This window comes from Parasteatoda tepidariorum, chromosome 11, assembly GCF_982258835.1.
Source record: "Parasteatoda tepidariorum strain Cologne lab strain chromosome 11, Ptep-v5.0, whole genome shotgun sequence".
NCBI classification, from domain to species: Eukaryota; Metazoa; Arthropoda; class Arachnida; order Araneae; family Theridiidae; genus Parasteatoda; species Parasteatoda tepidariorum.
In genome coordinates, this window is record NC_141765.1 from 16,515,639 (window position 1) to 16,534,273 (window position 18,635).

The 18,635-nt window shown below is 29.1% G+C and overlaps 1 protein-coding gene across 3 annotated transcripts in view; it reads left to right on the forward strand.

Moving 5' to 3' along the window:
- Positions 1-18,635, forward strand: part of P5CS (Delta[1]-pyrroline-5-carboxylate synthase) — a 57,945-nt gene that overhangs the window by 17,248 nt on the left and 22,062 nt on the right. For all 3 annotated transcript variants that reach the window (XM_016073032.4, XM_016073030.4, XM_016073031.4), the window contains exons 4-11: positions 1,097-1,145; positions 4,691-4,746; positions 7,773-7,943; positions 8,038-8,256; positions 9,734-9,896; positions 12,611-12,754; positions 14,326-14,543; positions 17,469-17,606. In XM_016073032.4, coding sequence (XP_015928518.1) covers positions 1,097-1,145; positions 4,691-4,746; positions 7,773-7,943; positions 8,038-8,256; positions 9,734-9,896; positions 12,611-12,754; positions 14,326-14,543; positions 17,469-17,606 — 1,158 coding nt within the window. The remainder of the gene's footprint in view (positions 1-1,096; positions 1,146-4,690; positions 4,747-7,772; positions 7,944-8,037; positions 8,257-9,733; positions 9,897-12,610; positions 12,755-14,325; positions 14,544-17,468; positions 17,607-18,635) is intronic.

Genomic DNA, 18,635 nt, shown 5'->3' on the forward strand with positions numbered 1-18,635 from the left:
TTCATATTTTTATTGTCTAAATTTAACTTCTTTAATAAGCTTCCGATGTTTTACCAGAAACCAAAACACAACTTCGTCCTTTATTTTTCTTGGTCTTGAAAAAATCGAATGTACACTGAAAAAAATTACGGCAAAAGTACCGGAATTCAGGGTACCGTAAAATCTATTTTTACAGGAACAAAGAATATGATATACCGTTTTTTTTTTACAGTAATAATTACCGTAAAATAACTGAATCACTCTAATTAAATACATATTTCTGTAAGAATTACGGTATAATATTTTATGGTAAAAATTGATTTTAAAATGAATTTAAATGAATTTAATGAATGATTCTTAAATGAATGCACCCAAGGAACTGGAACCCGATACCTTATACCGTAATTTGAATCAGAATTTTTTACGGTGTATTTGAGTTTCTAACTTCAACCAATTTAGGTTAATACAGTTAAACCTCATTAACTCGAAATATAGCTTTATATGAAACACATGTTCGGCCCCGCGAGTCAGCAATTAATTATTATTGTATTTTACATGTTTAACATGAAATTTTCAAGCTGATTATCACTTAACATGAAAGGAAACTGGGCACAACACAGATAAGAAGCATGTGAATAAAGTGCCGATTATTAAGTTTGAAGTTATTCTATTTTCCGCCTTTGTTAGAAGTAACAGATGGGTAAATGAATAAAACAGTCGAAGTTAAATAGTTAAATAAAGTAATTAAAATTTTAAGCTTATTCTAATTTGTTTAGTACATAATAGTATTTACATACATTAATGCAGTACATAATGTGTTTTGATAGTACGTAATAAATTGTTTTCATGCTGTATCGGATAAGATGAAATCTGGTTAGCATGAAATAATTATGATAGTCCCGCCAATTTCGCGTTAACGAGGTTTAATTGTAGTTATCTTCTCAGAAAGACCTTTTAGTAGGTATTAGATATTGTTCTAGACAATTCTTAAAATAAGCCAGAAATTTAATTTCTTTCAAAGTTAATTAGTTTTAGTATTATACCCACAACGCTTAATTATATTTTAATCATAGCATTTTATTTGAATATTTTATAAGAAAATGTATTGTTTTAATAGGGAATCGTGAGGCCAGAACCTCGAGCTGCTGCAGCGGTGGGGCAATCAGGTCTGTGGAATGATTCCAAACTATTTTTATTTTAGACATCAGTTTGTACATATGAGACGAAAAATGACTAATTCAACGAACATATGAAAAACAATGACTAAAATAATAATTTATTTAATGGCTGAAACATTATATTATTATATAGGGAAACATAATACGTTTTACCCATTTTTACTAAAATACAATATATATTTTTTGTTAACGTAATAATATTCCAAAGTTGACGTTATTAGATTGCTAATTATGTTTGTTATCTGTTAACATTATTATATTTTACCTAAATTATAAATTAAAATTTTTGTTAGGATTTTGAAAAGTGTATAAATTAGGCCAAACGTCCCTACTTTAGGGTGGTTTAACTTAGTATGATGGAGGTTTGATTCATGGAAATTAAAATAATTATTAGAACTTGTACATTAATAATTAAGTTTCTAAAGAAATGTTTTGGGTAATAATTGTATTTAAGAAAGCATCAGATATTTATTTATGACTAATAAATAGCAAATCTAAACTGAAATTGTTAAAATAATTTAGTTTATTGCAGTAAAGCGAACTGTCTAAAGTTGTGTTGATTCGTATTGTTATTGACTTTCTTCTTAATATTTAGTTATGTTTTCTTAGTTTTTTTCCCCTTCATATTGTGGCTCGTTCTGATTTTTCTCTTTAACAGAGATATCTGTTAAAATCCGCGATATGGTACAATAAGTCAAACTTTCTTTAATATCCATTTCGTACAACAAAAAAAAGCGCATTAAAATAAAGAGTAAAATTAATAATAAATATAATCATTTATATATTAATCTAAGTACACAATGAATCCAACTTTTTTCTATAAATGCAAATGATACCTCACACATGAGAGAAGAAATTAGAAACTTTTTTCTATGAATGTAAATGATACCTGACGCATGAGAGAAGAAATTAGAAACTTTTTTCTATAAATGTAAATGATACCTGACGTATGAGAGAAGAAATTAGAAACTTTTTTCCATGAATGTTAATGACAGATCGCTCAGGAGACAAATAATTGCGACAAAGAAAAATTACTTTTCTGAATTAAAGTGATATTATGTGCTATTTCCAATTTAATCTACTTGCAAATGGCTGATGAAAAGAACCAATATGCGAAGAAAAAAGTATAATCGAAACTACCAGAATATGATAAAGTTTTCCATGTTTCTGGTTATATGGGTACACCAAAAAACTAGGTAATTTTTACCTAAGGCTAATGATGTTGATAAAATTAACAATAAAATGTAGTTTGAAAATATGTGATAAAATTTGGTAAATGTGGGGAAATTTGGTAAATATAGTGAACTTTGGTAACTTTGCCAAGATATATTAGAGCATAAAAACCATTTATTCGGTTAAATTTACTTTTCAGTTTTGCTTTTTTTACTAAATGTATGGTGATGAGAATTATAGCTTTTGGAAACCAGAATTCTCGGAAAAACGTTACCATATAAATGAAAAATATTCAAATGAATAGTTTAAATACCATACATTTTGCTTTCATTAACCAGAATTATGTTGTTGTTTTTTTTCTCAGATGTCATTACTATAGTAGGGTAATTTTACCAGAATTTTTTTCTCCGTGAGCTTGATACCGTGCTGCAATCTATTGCTTGTCAGCTAAATAAAGGCTTTAAATAAATGTAGTCCATGTTTCTCCTATATTATTGAACTTAAATGACGTTAATGATTTTTATTTTATTTTATAACCGTCATTGAACAGCCGACCCAATTTTGGGTTTACGACTATTAATGCTAAACTCCGTAACCTTGCAATTTTGAACCAATCCAGAAGACAAGGAAACTCCTGGATCAGTACCCCCAGAGGTATGATTTGTTATGGGGACATGGAAGAATTTGAGATTTGACAGATTTATCGTGCATTAGTAACCATTTACTACAAGGGGAGTCTTCGGCCGGCAGGGATTAAACCCACGATCTCTTGGACATGGGCCCAGACCCAGTGTCAAATATATTGATATAAATTTATCACTTAATAATATTTTGGGATTTGTTTTTCTGATTACATGCCGCTCTCACAAAGGGATTGTTCTCTCAGAAATATGATTGGTTTTACCCCACTCGTTATTCGGAATTTTTAATTACACTGAAAAATTGTAAGGAAGATACGAAATTTTATTCAATTAGCCAGTTGAGCAACCTTATAGCATATAAATATCTAAATATTTGAGTTCTGTGAATATTGTTTCAAAACCAAAATTTGAAGTCACACACTATGAAAAATATTCCACAATATGTAAAATGAGTAATTTGTAATTTTATAAATTTATTTAATGAAAATTATTAAAAAACTTAAATTTAATTTAATTAAATTTAAAAAAAATTGTCGCATTTATGAGTTTGCCTTTTTCTATGTTACTATTTCTAAGTTTAAGCTGCATTTTTTGCCATTATTTAAAGCTCGTATCTAGGAGTATCTAATAAGAATCTTCCGTTTTTTTTTTTTTTTTTTTTTTGCAATGCACAGGGGTATTAATAGTTTTTTCTTTTTTTTTTCACTATTTCAAATTTTAAGTAATAAAAAGAAAATAGTTGAACCAATTAATTTTTAAAAGGGAATTAAATATTTAATGTATATATCGAAGTTTTTCCAGCAATTAAGAAATCTTGGTATGTTAACTATTGCTTTTAAGAAACACGAGGAGATTTTATGAGTTTCTTGTCATATGATTGGAGCATAGTCTCACAGTATCAAAGATTTTTAATTTTAGATGATCCATAAAAATAAATCTGGAATCACTGATGTCATGGCGCAGTTATGGTAAGCAATCATGTTATTGTTTAGTAGTAGAGGCAAAAACAATGTTTATATAGCTGCAAATTTCCCATAATTTTATTTTATTTTTCACCGATTGAAAATTTTTTTTTATATATAATGTGCAATAAAACTTCCAAAACTATGTACAGAGAAAACACAAAACAAATAAATTACATTTAGTTTAAAACCTATAAGCTATCAAAAATTCTTCTTCATCAGGACAAGAAGCATTTAAATTGACATGGACATGATTTTATTCGGTAAAAGCCAGAACAGAAAACTTAGCATAGTTAGTATTTCAAAATAATAAATATATAGATACAAAAACCTAAAGGAAAAAAAAAAGAAAGAAAGGAAAAAATTCTGTGTTTTCAACATAATCAGACATATCTCATGAAATTTCAAACACGTGATATTTTAATGAAACTTTAATAAATATCTTGTTATAACACAGCAGATAAGAGACAAAATAGAGCGCAAGGTCAAAATGGAGTGTGAAAAAAAAATATATTCTTAAATTGAGTCAAATTAAACGTATCCAGCGTAAGTCCTAAAATATAAATTTTTTTATCTCTTTAAATCTTCAAAGCTTTCCAAATAAAAATGTGCATTGTACCATTAAAGTTTTGCTGATTTATATAACTTCATATTAAACTAAATGCAAATATTATTAGAATGTTATTTTTTTAATAAAAATTACATCAAACGTTTGCAGTCTACTTATAATGGTTTCTGATACTGTTATCTATTCAAGGTCTCATGGCTCTATATGACGTAATGTTTGCACAGTATGGAGTACATATAGCTCAAGTAAGAGTCTTCTATCAGCATTAATCCTAAAAATTATAAGAATGCTATCGTTTTGTTTTTGTTAAGTTTTAAAGTATATAATTCATGTCTTTTCTATTACCAAGTTTTTCTTTCAGGCACAGAAACAATTCCACTATAAATTCTAAAAGGTTACATATGATTTTCACAATAGTTTCGCTAAAACTGCTAAATAGATAGGTAAAAAGTTTAAAAGAGAATATTTGAAGTAAAAAAAGAAGAAATGAAATGAATAGATATAAAAATTAGCTTGTCACAGAAGTTAAGTAACACATATAATATTCTTTATCAAAATTAAATAAATAAAAATATATAATAACTTGCGCCGCTTCTTCACCAACTGAAACTGTATTTTTCAGATTCATTTTGAACAGTACCATTTCAATGGGTTATTTTAGTTCCATCTGTGCATACTTCCATCACGGCATATTTTTTTATGTACATAGTTGTTCCCCATAGTCACCATATTCGTAAGGAACGTTGGGGTAAAGAGAACGTTGTCAGGGTGACGTATAGATAGATGAACGTGAGATAGAACGTATAAGATTCAAATCACGTTTAAGAGCTGACCAATTTTAAACTACAACGTTTGCTCTATTCATCATTTCGTTGACGTAAGTTAGTGCTATTTTATTGAAAAATCCGTTTTGATCCTCGTATTACATCTTCAAAAGATTATGTATTGAACTCGAATGCAGTTAATGCTCCTCTGAGGTCTGAAGACCATTCAAATATATTATGCTATTCTAGTCATTGATTCTTAAAACGCATAACATCATATTGTTTTGTCTTTGAACCATGATCTGTTTCTCTGGTTGCGTCAATAATACAGTTTAAGCCATCTGGCACTTCTAAGTTGCAATTTATTAGTCACTCAAAATTTTGTTGGAATCTTATTTTCGTCGAATGAGTTTTACGAGTTAAAATTAGTATAAATGCGAGAGAAACGTAGAAAATGTTAAAATTTTTTTTATTGATTACTTATTACAATAAATGAATCAATATTGAAACCTGACTTACATGGCATCAACTAATGTAATCAAGATATATAGAATCAATTCATGGAACTGTCAATATACGTTCAACATATTTTTTTTCAAGATTATTTATTCAAGATTCTATTCGAGCTTATCCTATATCTGTTCAAGGATATTGAATTAATTCATTCAACCAAAATGAAAAATTTACAGATAATTTACGAAATCTAGATAAACTACTCGTAGAATAAAGATTTTCATCAAGACAAATTAAAGGTTCAGTATCCAGGTTCGTTATGGAACTAGACACAGAACTTACATTCTTCTAATGCCAAAACCATGGATAAACTCCGTTAGGGCGAAAGCAATATAACTTATGGAAAAAGAAACGCTCTTCTTGTATTTTTTTTAAAATTATTCCTTTTTTATAAAAAATTATCGGGAAAAAAAATCGATTGCAGCAAAATACACTTAAGAAAAATCATTTTAATTAAATTTTGATCTAACGATCGGATTTTCACATACTGTGGATTCAATTTAAATGGTTCGAGGGGGTGAACTCAATTATGCTAATTAATTACGCCAGACGATATTTTAAATTGCGATATCAGACACAAAAATGTACTTCATCTAACTGAACATACCATTTTTTCGATGGATATGGATTTCTAACCCTGAAAATATAGCGATACGCAGCAATCAGGGAAATATGGTTCCAATGGTTAGGTCAGGAAAGCTGTCTAAAGTTTGGACTCTAAAGTTAACCTTACTTTTTGAGTATTTCGCAATATCTTGGGAATTTTTTTAAGCGAATCGAATCAAAGAATTTTTGAGCACAATTATAAAATTAGTTTTTCCAAAGATAATTCCATATGAAAAATAAGTTTTACTTATTATTCCTTATTTTTTATTATTTTTTCAATAGTAGTAAGAAATGAATAGTAAGTTATATAAATTTTTAAATCCCTTCAAAGAAACTTTTATAAAGGAAAATACAAAATCTGGACGAAATTGGAAGAATAGTTCCAAGAAATCGAATTTACAATATGTTTTATATTTAAAATTCGATTTCTCAGAAAGTATTCGATCTATTATGTTTAAATTTTGTAGTTTGTCTTATAGAATTACACTCTTTAAAATTATGTGAAAAATTGTTAGCTTTAAAATTCAAATTTTTTTTACTGTTATTAAATAAAATAGTAAATATTAACTGAAAGTTATTTTATGCGCTGAATTATTTTTGGATAAACGAATTTTATATCCTTAAGCAAAAATTTTTTGATTCGTTTAAATTTCTGAAATACGGTGAAATACGCAAAAAGTGAATACGGTGAATACGCAAAAGGTAAACGTTGAACCGCACTTCTGACCAAACTATAGGGATGATATTTCTCAAATTGCGGCTAACCCTTATAGTTTGAGGTTCAGGAAAAAATTGCATGTTTTTAATTAACTATTGCTATTACAATACTGCTTGTCTTATAATAACAAGATTATTGATTTTTTTTAAAAACTTATTTGAAGTAGCAAGATGGTTCATGAAATAATATTGTAGAAATTACTGATTTGAAAATAATCAATCAAAACTCCCCAGTTCATATGATTACAAAGCCTTCTTCTAAAATTTTATTATTTTTATTGCAAAATACATGGTGGGCCAAATCAAACAGTTCTGGAATAAAACATGACATTGCGTAGATTAATACGTTAACAGATATAACGTGATAACATGCATCACAAATAATAAGGCAATAAAAGAAGATGAATTAACCTCTTGAATATTTTATACTGTTTTTTATATTACTGTTGACAGGTTTAGTTTACTTAACAACCCTGTCACCTGTATTTAACGAAATTAAGACTTTTTAGAAATTAGGTATTACTTAACGGCACACCATGTTCTTTTTTTTTCTTTCTCTGTCTCTTTTTGACAGCTGGTTTCATTTGACCCACCCTGTATACATTAAAGCATTGTCTCATCAATCAGTACAAATGTATTAAAATCACCAAATTCTTTGACATCATTTTTAGGTCCTTGTCACTAAACCTGACTTTTATAATCCTGACAGTCGTTTTAACTTGAAAAGTACTGTTTTAGAGCTTCTCGCCTTGAACATAATTCCGATTGTAAACACAAATGATACAGTGGTAACTCCAGATGTGGATTATTCAATAGGTGTCGCAAAATATAACGAAAAAGGGGTAAGTACTCAAAACGTATACCGATTTCAACAATTTCACCTCATAATGAAAATATTTGTAAAACTCGTTATGTATTTAATGTGTACTTCTTTAGCAAGTGATAAACATCAAGGACAATGATAGCTTAGCAGCTCATTTAGCGGCAGAAATGAATGCCGATTTATTGGTTTTGATGTCTGACGTAGATGGTATTTATACTCTACCACCTGATCAAGATGGTGCTCGGTTTCTTTATAGTTATTGCCCTTCTCTGGATGGCAATATTCATTTTGGTGAAAAAAGCAGTGTGGGATTAGGTGGAATGGAATCAAAGGTAAGCTTGATTTTTTTTTTAATTAATGTGAAATATAAATTAGTTCTGTGTTCGATTTCTTAACTAAAAATATTGCATCTACAGTAAAATCCGCTTGCCACGAGCCCTGATTTAACAAGGGTCCGAATTTAACGAAGAAATCGGAATTACTTGGTTGATACAATGTTAATTCTGTAAGAGCATATTTCGAACAAACACTGGTTTTAGCAAGCATTACTTTGTGACTGAGGAAAAAGTATCAGACTCTGAAAATCTGAAAATGAGTCGAGAGAATTTGAAAGTTTTATGTCTGTTAGCGCTAATGCTATCACTTCCAAGATACCTATCTACTTCTGAGGATATTTTAGTTAAAATTCAAGTTAAAGCAGATGAAAAAATAATGAAAACGATGATGATAACAATGGATTTGAAGTATTTCATGCAGATCCCCCCTTCCGACGTACTCAATGGCTTTTGAATGCGCAGAAAAACTTCAATTTTTTTTCTGATGGCAGGTGTGTAAATGACGATGTTTGTTCCATGAATCTTATTCAAAGAACAATAACACAACAAAGAGGCAATAAGTGCTATAATTTAGCATGTATGTATGAACCTTCATGATTTTTTTTAGCCAGCAGGCTTATTTATGAGCACTATTTCATAACTAGTTAATATTGCGGTCCCTTCGCACTCGTTATAAACGAGTTTGAATGTACTTAATTAATTGATATATTTTAAAATGTCCCCTTTGATAGTGCATGAATTTTCTATGGTAACATTGAAAGTTGTAACAGATAGTTCGTTTTTCATTTTGTTGTTTGTACATTGAGCTACGAATGAACTTTAAAAAAAAATTGTTTATCAATGAAGTGAATAATTGATAGATTGTACCGGGCTTAAAAGCTGATGCTTTGCAGTGTATGGACTCCAACTGTCAGAATTTTGTCCTGTTTTGCTTTTTTTTTAGAAAAAATGTGAGTTCAGTTAAACGCAGATTAAGCTGTAAGTTTCAAATGCTAAAATGATTTTTTTTCAAGCTATAAAAATGTAAGCAAATTATGACAGGATTACGCAACTGAACTAATCCTGCAATAATTCATTTGCATTTTAATATTTTGGAAACAAATTTTTCAGCATTTAAAACTTCATGGTCACTCTAGTTTTTATTTAGGTTCACTTGAACTCCCTTTTCTCTAAACTTAAAATTTTAAAGTATCAATAGAGGTGAACAAAATTTGTCATGAAAATTTTCTCCCTTGGCATAGCGTCCTTTTAAATTCTTTCACTGAGCCACTCTCCATCGAGTCTGACAACAAAGCAATATCTGAGTAAGCGAGTGGCCACCGGTCGATGTAAGTGGAGTATTCGAGAACAGAGTGACGCAAATGACGTAACATATTACTAGCAATTATAAATTGAATTTGTAAATGGAATAAACAATAAGTACTCATAAATTATCATTTCTATAATTATATTCCCTTTAACATTATTTTTACAGGTGGCTGCAGCTAGCTGGGCTCTGGAACGAGGCATTGCAGTTGTCATCTGCAATGGTATGGACGAACAGGCTGTAAGTCGTATTGTTCAGGGCAGACGGATCGGAACGTTCTTCACTGACCATAAAAACGTGACTGTTACAGTCGAAACTAATGCTATAAATGGTTAGAGCGCTGTTTTCAGTAATCTACAATTTTTAAAATGCTAATACAGCGAACAAAATGACTTTAAATATTTTAAATGCTAGTATGATAGTAAAAAAAATTTTCTTCTTAAATATAATTCATGTATTTTATATTATTTATTGTTTTTTTATTTATGCATTTTTATATGTATAAGATTAATAGGTAAAGGTATTTGCAATATCGCTCAAATTAATACATCCTTTCAAAGTGTGCAAAAAACGATACCGTAAACCATTACAGTTTTAGTAAACGTTTATTCAAATTTCAAAAAATTTTTTTCGCAGTATACTGTACGCATTGTTTTGATCATTGAATAAAGCTTCATAAAACACGTTTAAGAGATATGAGCTCGCATGTGATCATTCATACAAAAATATGAAACTTCGAATTCTTCATCAACGTTGAATTTAGTGAGTTTCCCAGTAAAATGTTTCATACTTTATTAACTTCACTACTATGCAATAATCGTTCCTAGTTTTATTTGTTTTGAAGCCATTTAATGGTATATGTAGTATTTATTTTTACTTTTCAGTAGTAATGAATATATTTTATGGATGCTTATTTAAAGTACAAGTTAGTCTGAAAATATTGATTAAAAATTATGCAGATATTTGTTTATTTCATTGGCTAAACATGTACCGTCATCCAGCATTATAACAACATATGTACGATTATCCGGGATAATCAAAATTTAACAAACGCTTTTATTAAATGTCACTTTATGCTCATTTTTAGCATCCTTGTTTTGATTTGAATTGTTGACTTTCATGCTTCAAATTGTATCTATTCGTGAAGTTCTGGATCACATATTTAAGTATTGTAATTGTTTAAAAGGTAAATTTATACATTTTTAGTTATATTTAAGATGTAACCAGTGTTTTTTTGTTATTTCCCTGTAAGCATTTTTAAACATAATCTCAAACAGTACTTATATAGTTTATTTACTTTATTGATTATATTTCCATTTTGATTTTTTTCTTTGTTTTTAAATTCATTGTTGTTTCTTGTATGAGGAGACAAAGAACACAAAACTATTAAACTATGAACCTTGCAAACATTGTCCCTACTGTTATGTGCAACCTTTAACAATCACTAGAAGACGTTATACTTTTTTAATTTGAACTTATTTCCGAAACTTCCTTCATCAAATTAAACGTCTTAAACTTTTTTGTGCTAACTAAATACTTGAAACATTAAAAATGTCAAAAGTATACTTTTTGAACTTTTATTTTTTTCTAGTAAAGATTTTAATCGGTGGATGTTCATTTTGTTTAACAACTTGTTACCTAATCATTAACATAAACTTAAAATTTTACAGCTGGTTTCAGTTACACCTTATCGGGGGTGATATGGCATTTTGTTTTATTTTAATTATTTATTTTTTGTCTTTAGCAGACATGCTTCAAAATACTTTCATACTTTCAAGCATGGAGTGTAACTGGAGACTAAATATTTACAACGTTTAATTCTCCAAAATAAACGCTGTGATTAGCAGAACTGAAAAGTGGATTGAAAAACAAAGAATGACGGTCAAATAGCATTCCTAAAACAAAATATTTTCGTTGGGTGTTAGATAATTTACCTCTATCAAACAATAGTACCAAATATAATGTAAATTCTTCCTATCAAGCAAAGCTTTTTAATATAAACTTTATAATAATTTATATTAAAAAGATTCATGCTCGGTTAGGTCCATACCAACCACAGTGTTATTTTCTTAGTTTTTTAACTAATTTATTTATTTATCATATTGCCCTTTTATTGCTTCGATGCTTTAATTCAAGGAACTCGAAATGCGCAGTAAGAGTATGTCTAATTAGAGAGAATTTCTTTGATAATTTTGTCAGTAAAGAACTGAAAAGTGAAGTTATCCCGAAAAGAACCCCTAAATAAATCACCTAGATTAAAAAAAAAGAGTACAAAAGCATCGAAGGAGTATTATTGTATGGTTTTGAACAGCTGAAACGTCTTGAAGAAAAGATGTTTGTATTTTTACATTATGTTGCAGACACAACACGATGGTTGTAATCTTATTCTTTTAGTTTAGAATTTTGTGGGTTTAATATGAAAACCATTCAAAATCAAATTAAATTTTAAAAAATAATAATCAATCAAATTGTTATCAATTTTAAAAAAAATATATTAAAATTCATCTCCTCTGTATTTTTGTATAGGTACATATATTTCTTAAAATATATATCAAAGTTTTATGTTACACTTGATGATATCCTTGTCAGAGTTGGTCGATAGACTTTGTAGCAGTTGATATTCGACTAGCCGCCTGCTGTGACCAACACGAACTTACCGCTTCGCAGTTCCATATTGCTCTTTACCTGCACACACGCATGGTGGTAATTCGAGGGAAAATGTTATTTAGCATACTGTAAATTAGGCTAATTACCTCAATAACTGCAAAACATCGAAATAAATCTTCTTCTAGTTTTTTCGTGGTCCACGTAGTCCAAATGTGAGATTCTATTTATCTAATAAAAGACACATATTCCAAATTTTAGCTTTCTAACTTCATAAGAAGTGTAGGAATTAATCATGAGTGGATAAGTTAAGACTTGGCTTTTCTACATATTCAGATATTATGCTATTCTGGGCATATAGTATTCAAGCCTTGTGTTCTTACGTCATTAATCAAAAGTGTTTGGAGGAAAGTTATTTATCAAGATTCTTTTCATTTTTAGCTAGGAAAGGGAGCCGGAAATTACAAGAACTTACTGGAGATCAACGAGCTGAAATAATTCTACATTTAGCCGAACTTCTTTCAAACCGCAAAGAACAAATTCTTGCAGCAAATGCAATAGATATACGAGAAAGTGAAGCATCAGGTAACTAAAATAAATTATTTGATAAATATCTTAATCTCACAGAATTGTAAATATTTTAGTAATACACCAACATTACAGCAAAGAATATACATAGGGGAAGAAGGCTAGCTTCCATAGAGATAATGTAAACCAGTTCCCCAAGTGTTCATACGGTCCCTGTGTATAAAGGTAAAAGCAACATTTAGGAGCACAGTAGTAGAGGTTCTTGAAATGGTTTTGCAAGCTGCTTTCCTCCCATGTCTCCATATCTTAAGACCATCCTGTAAGTGACAGGAATTCAATTACAGGAAGTCTCTTTTTTTCATTTCGTAGGATTGATGTTCACACCGTTGCTGTAACGCGAAGTGTGAAGTCATGGAAAGGATCAGAAGAGTCCGATAATAAGTTTTACATGTTTTGGGCATTATTAAATGACATTGAATTGTATTTTAATTTGCATTTTAATTTTTTTGAAAATTCATTGGAGGAAAATGATCCTAATTTTATTATAAATGTTTTAATTGCTCTTTAGAATTTGAACAAAACGCTTATGAGGTGCTTTTCTTTAAAAGAATGTAGAGAACAGCATTAACGAGTATTTTTAAACTTCCATATTTAAAAAAAAAGGTCCGGAATTTTAAGTTGATTCTTATCTTTAAAGAATGGAATACACATGAAAGTTAATTGTAGCAAATTTTTAGATCTTTATTTTAAATTTAAACTCAATTCTAATTTCAATTAAAATTAGACTTACATTAAATTAAATCCTAAGGTTAAATCAAATTTTAATTCAGAAATATAGGAGCTTGGAGCAACCAAATGAGAACAAATTCTTAAAGTATTTCTTGTGTGCTGAACTGCTATGAGCGCTGTAACCGAGTACAAATGTAGCAGTAGTCTCCCCCTGAGACTCAAATAATGCGAGTACATAACCCTATTGTCATTTTCTATTTAACTTGACTCACATCAAATATATGTGAATCTGGACTTGCTTTGTTCTTTCACTTTCACAAAGCTCTTCAATTACATCTTTACACTCTTTAAATCACAACACTTGTTCTACAAATGATACTTCATTCTTTTTGTCTTTCTTTGATTCATGTTAAATATACTAAGGATTTGCATAACATGAATAGCTTGTGGAATATAATGATAAACCTCATTTTCAAATTTTAGAGAAAAGTGTTTTAAAAGAAAAAACCATAATTTCCATGTAGGCAATCAGATGTTTCTGCATAAATCTAGTTATCTAGTAAATATCCCGGGAATGTGAAGTATTTACTACGGAGCAGTTTAATATAAAATTATTACCTTTAGAAAAAGAGTGGTTTAACACTACTTTTGCCAGAACCTCTTCAAATATATCAAGCTTAGAATAAACGTAATGGAACCAATAACAAAAAGTCAACTACATCCTTAAAATCGTAATGACTCCTGGCTTACCCCACGCCAACACTCTATGTAGCCTACCTAATTTAATTTAAAGTCAGTTAAAACCCTTATATTATTGCAACTATCTTGCAATTTTATTTTAATGTTTAACAATAAAGAATGTGAAAAAAAGCATTACTTACTTGAATTCTCTCAAATAGGTCTTGCAGCACCATTACTTTCCAGACTTAGCTTAACACCAAGTAAACTGAACAGTTTAGCTGATGGCCTGAAACAAATTGCAGAATCTTCTCACAAAGTTGTTGGTAGGTTGTTGAAAAAAACTCAAATTGCAGAGGGCATGGAACTTCGTCAAATTACCGTTCCAATTGGAGTACTCCTCGTCATATTTGAAAGTAGACCAGACTGCTTGCCTCAAGTAAAATTGACTTTTTTAATCCCATTAATTAATTATTTTTAATATGTATTTAATATTAATTCATTAATTTAAACAGTTTCTTAGACTCGACCTAGGTTCTCAATACACAATTCATGAAACCAATAAATACTACATCACTAACGCTTAATCCATTTTTTTCTAGCAGTCATTTGGATAGAAGTAGACTTTTTCTGCAATTACTTTATCTGTACAAATATTAAATAGCACTTCATTTTCGTCCATATTGAACGGATAGCAAGCAATTTTTTTAAAATTTCATCTGTTGTGATTAATTTGAGAAAATCCATGTACGTTTACACCAATTTTCTTTTTATCTCAAGAGATCGAAACCTTTACCTAATTTTTTTAATTTATTTATAACCAGTCAAGTATGGCAGAAAAAAGGAATCAGCATAATCATTGCTAGCGAATTTTTTTATATTTATTAAAAACTGTGGATTATATTCCTGATTTCGGGGAAATTGAAAGCTACTTTTGAAGGTTCACATATTACGCAGACAAATCCAATTTTTTTTCCATTTTTATCCAAAAATATCTTTCTAGATCTCCCATTCAAGGTTTTTCTCGAAATCGCAAATGACTCCCACTGGCATAAAGTCTTAATTTTTTTCTCTTTAATTCAAACAAATTACAGCAGTGTGCGTCACAGTATTGCAAAAACTTATTACGATCAGACTGGCACTTCTCATATTGCTGCTGCGTGTTCATCCCCCCCCACAAAATACGGTACTTTTGCACATATTACGTCATACATTGCAATCTACAATAACCGGATTCCGAAAAGCGTGATTAATCATATGCATCTTATCATATCTAATTTAAATCATATGTATCTTATCTAATATCATTTGTATCTTATCTGATATCATATGTATCTTATCTACTATCATATGCATCTAATCTAATTAAAAAAGAATTTAATAAAATAAATGAAGCTTCCGCAATTTTGTGTTGCTTTTTCTTTGTTTTGTCAGTATGAACAATTCTAACTTTCCATTTTTTCGACTAATTTATGACGTAATATATCATTTAGAAATTTTGCATTCCCCCGCCTCGCCCAATCAATAGATTGGATAATTAATTATTTAATTCTTTCATTTATGGGACAGAAAGTGTTGCATTTATGTCCCTTGCCTTTCCTCTATTTAAATTCCGTATTAAGTTTTTTTCTTTTCTTTATGGTATTAAAACTTCCATTTTATCACAAGTATTTTGACTAACAACTCAATTTGAATGTGTAAAATGTCACTGAACCTTAGAGTCTGATATTTAAAATAAATTTTCAACTTAGTACAAAATATGTTAGCTTCTCTTCACTCTAGGGCTAACACAGTAGACCGGAGAAAAGGATTACCCTTCTCTCGTCGACCCATTGTTGCTAAATATTAAGTGTGCAAGAAGTTTATACCACATTTTTCATTAGTATTTTTATATTTTCACAATTAATCAGAAAAATGCTGCCTCTTACTGTAAATATCGCTAAAGTAAAGTACACACTTACTGTAATACACTTACTCTACCACTAAAGGGCCACACGTTCTGATAGAATAGGAATGAATCAGTATGACTCCTTATTCTTTATAAGCAGATGAAATATAGTAAATTTCAGACTTTTCATTAAAGATTTTTGAATCCTACTAAAAAGCTTAAAAGTAAGAATATTTTTTATTAGTTCTTACTATTGTACACCTCTTCCTATATTTTATTTTACTTTTACAACTATTATTTAGTTTATTCATTAAAAATCTTCCTAAGGACTAATTTTATAAACACGTAATAAGCCATTAAGTCTAACTAGGTTTAAGCACATAGCTATTTTTCAACATTTTGTTACTTCCGTCCCTATCACTACTGTCCCTTTAAAAGTATTTTATAGAAAGTACTGGATTGATTATTTGAGAGATAATAATTTTATTTAATAATATTTACTATATTTACTGATTTTTTCAATAAAATATTTTTAAATTAAAAATATATTTAAGAAACTAGTAAAACTAAAATTGGCAAATAATTTATTTATTATTACTAATGCACTAAGCTTGCTGAATCAGTAAGATAATATTATATTTATTATTATGTATGCATGTGCTGAAATATCCGAGTTGCTTACACGTGTTGCAATGAAAATTAGGACCATACAGAATCCGTTAAATTCTAGTAATTATAGTACATAAGAGATATAGATTTGGACAAATATGAGTGGTGATATATGATGATCTCTGGTATCAAAGATTTATCAAAAATTAACGACAGTAAACGACGAATCAATTTTATTAGTATATCTGATAAGAGGTTTAATTGGCCTTCAGAGTCAGGCAAAACTATTCTTTAATAATTATTTATTATTTTTATTTGCCATCAGAGTAAAGCAAAAGTCATTTATAATTATTATTTTTTGTTATTTCATTTAATAACAGTCCAAAATATTTTACATTGCAAAGCATACTAATTTTTACATCATTTAAGATATGCAATTTTAAAGGACAAGATATAAAATTTGAACTAAATCAGTCGAGTACTGATAAACCCAATTTTAAACATACAACTTTTTAAACATTGATAACTCAAAAACTATTTTACCGATATCGTACAAATTTTGCATTTCAAATTAAGTACTTTAAAATGATGTAAATATTTATGTATGTTAGTGTTTAATATTTTTTCGACTATTGCTAAAAATTAATAAAAACTTTATAAAAACCAGTTTTTTTAAATAACCAAACTATCTTAACCAAAATATCTCATTGCCTACTTAAAAATTGTATTTTTTTCCCATTGAAAAGACTTTAAAATCTCTAAACAATTTGCAAATGTGGTTTATCATTATATTGTCCCAACCCTCTTGAATGGTAGTTGAAATTTTTAAATGAGTTTTTAATTTTGATATCATTGTTTTGATTCTAGGTAGCAGCTTTAGCAATTAGTTCAGCAAATGGATTACTCTTAAAAGGAGGAAAAGAAGCAAGCCACACAAATTCATATTTAATGAAATTAGTTGGTGAAGCCTTAGCTATCCATGATGTATCTGAGGCAATTTCACTGGTAAAAACAAATATTTCTCTTAATTAAGGAAATCTAAGAGAGTCTGCCACAATTCAACCTAACAATAAGAACAAATCCACAAAATAATTTTTTGCTAAACTATTTAGGAAAAATATTGACAATATTTATTTTTAATGCATTTTCACTGCTTGTTGTTATTACGCTATTATTTATGACAACAGCTGTTTTGAGAGGGTAAGAGAGGTTACGGACATGGGTAGAAGAGATTGTTAACAATAATAATTACACTTAATTGCATAGTAGAAAATTTCATTGCTGTGAAGTTTTTTTCTTTTTGAACAAATATTATGGTATTAGGAGTAAATATTTCAGCCTAATGATATAAGAATAAGAAAAGCGCATCAACTATCACGTCAAGATTTAGGCTTGGTCAGACCCTAAGTCATTGAAAATAGTAGGGCCCCTGTATGTTCAACTCCATTTTCTACACACCAATAGCAAACTGTTATAATAATTTATCGTTGATTATTAAACATAAAATTAACAGCATTTGATTATATTACTTGGCTGGAAATTTAAATATAGTTAAGAAGTATATTGATAATAATGGGGCTAAATGTAGAATTTATTTTTATTTCATAACTGTTAAACTTTAATTCTCTGAAGAAAAAAAAGTTACTGCAGAAACACATTTTAAGTTTATTCATTTCACAAAGCCCAAAAATATGTATCGTTTTTGTGGGCCCTTGTAGTTCTTGGAGCCCTAAGCAGCAGCCTATCTAGCTTATTCGTAAGTCAGGCCTTGGGAGCTATTTTCTTTTTTCTTCTAAGTAGCAAACGCGCAAACTCTCCTATTTTGGAAGGAATGATTACGCTGCTTTTTTTTTTAGTATGATCACATCTAGAAAGAACCGTTGGTGTACGCACCGTTAATCAAGGCTTACAGCTTTTGAAAAATTATATAATTTTAATATGTTTTATACTATTACCGTGCTGTAGAAAATCAGAGGTACAGCAATGAAAATTCAAGAACTTTCTTTGGAAATGGCAAATTAAAATGGTTATGTT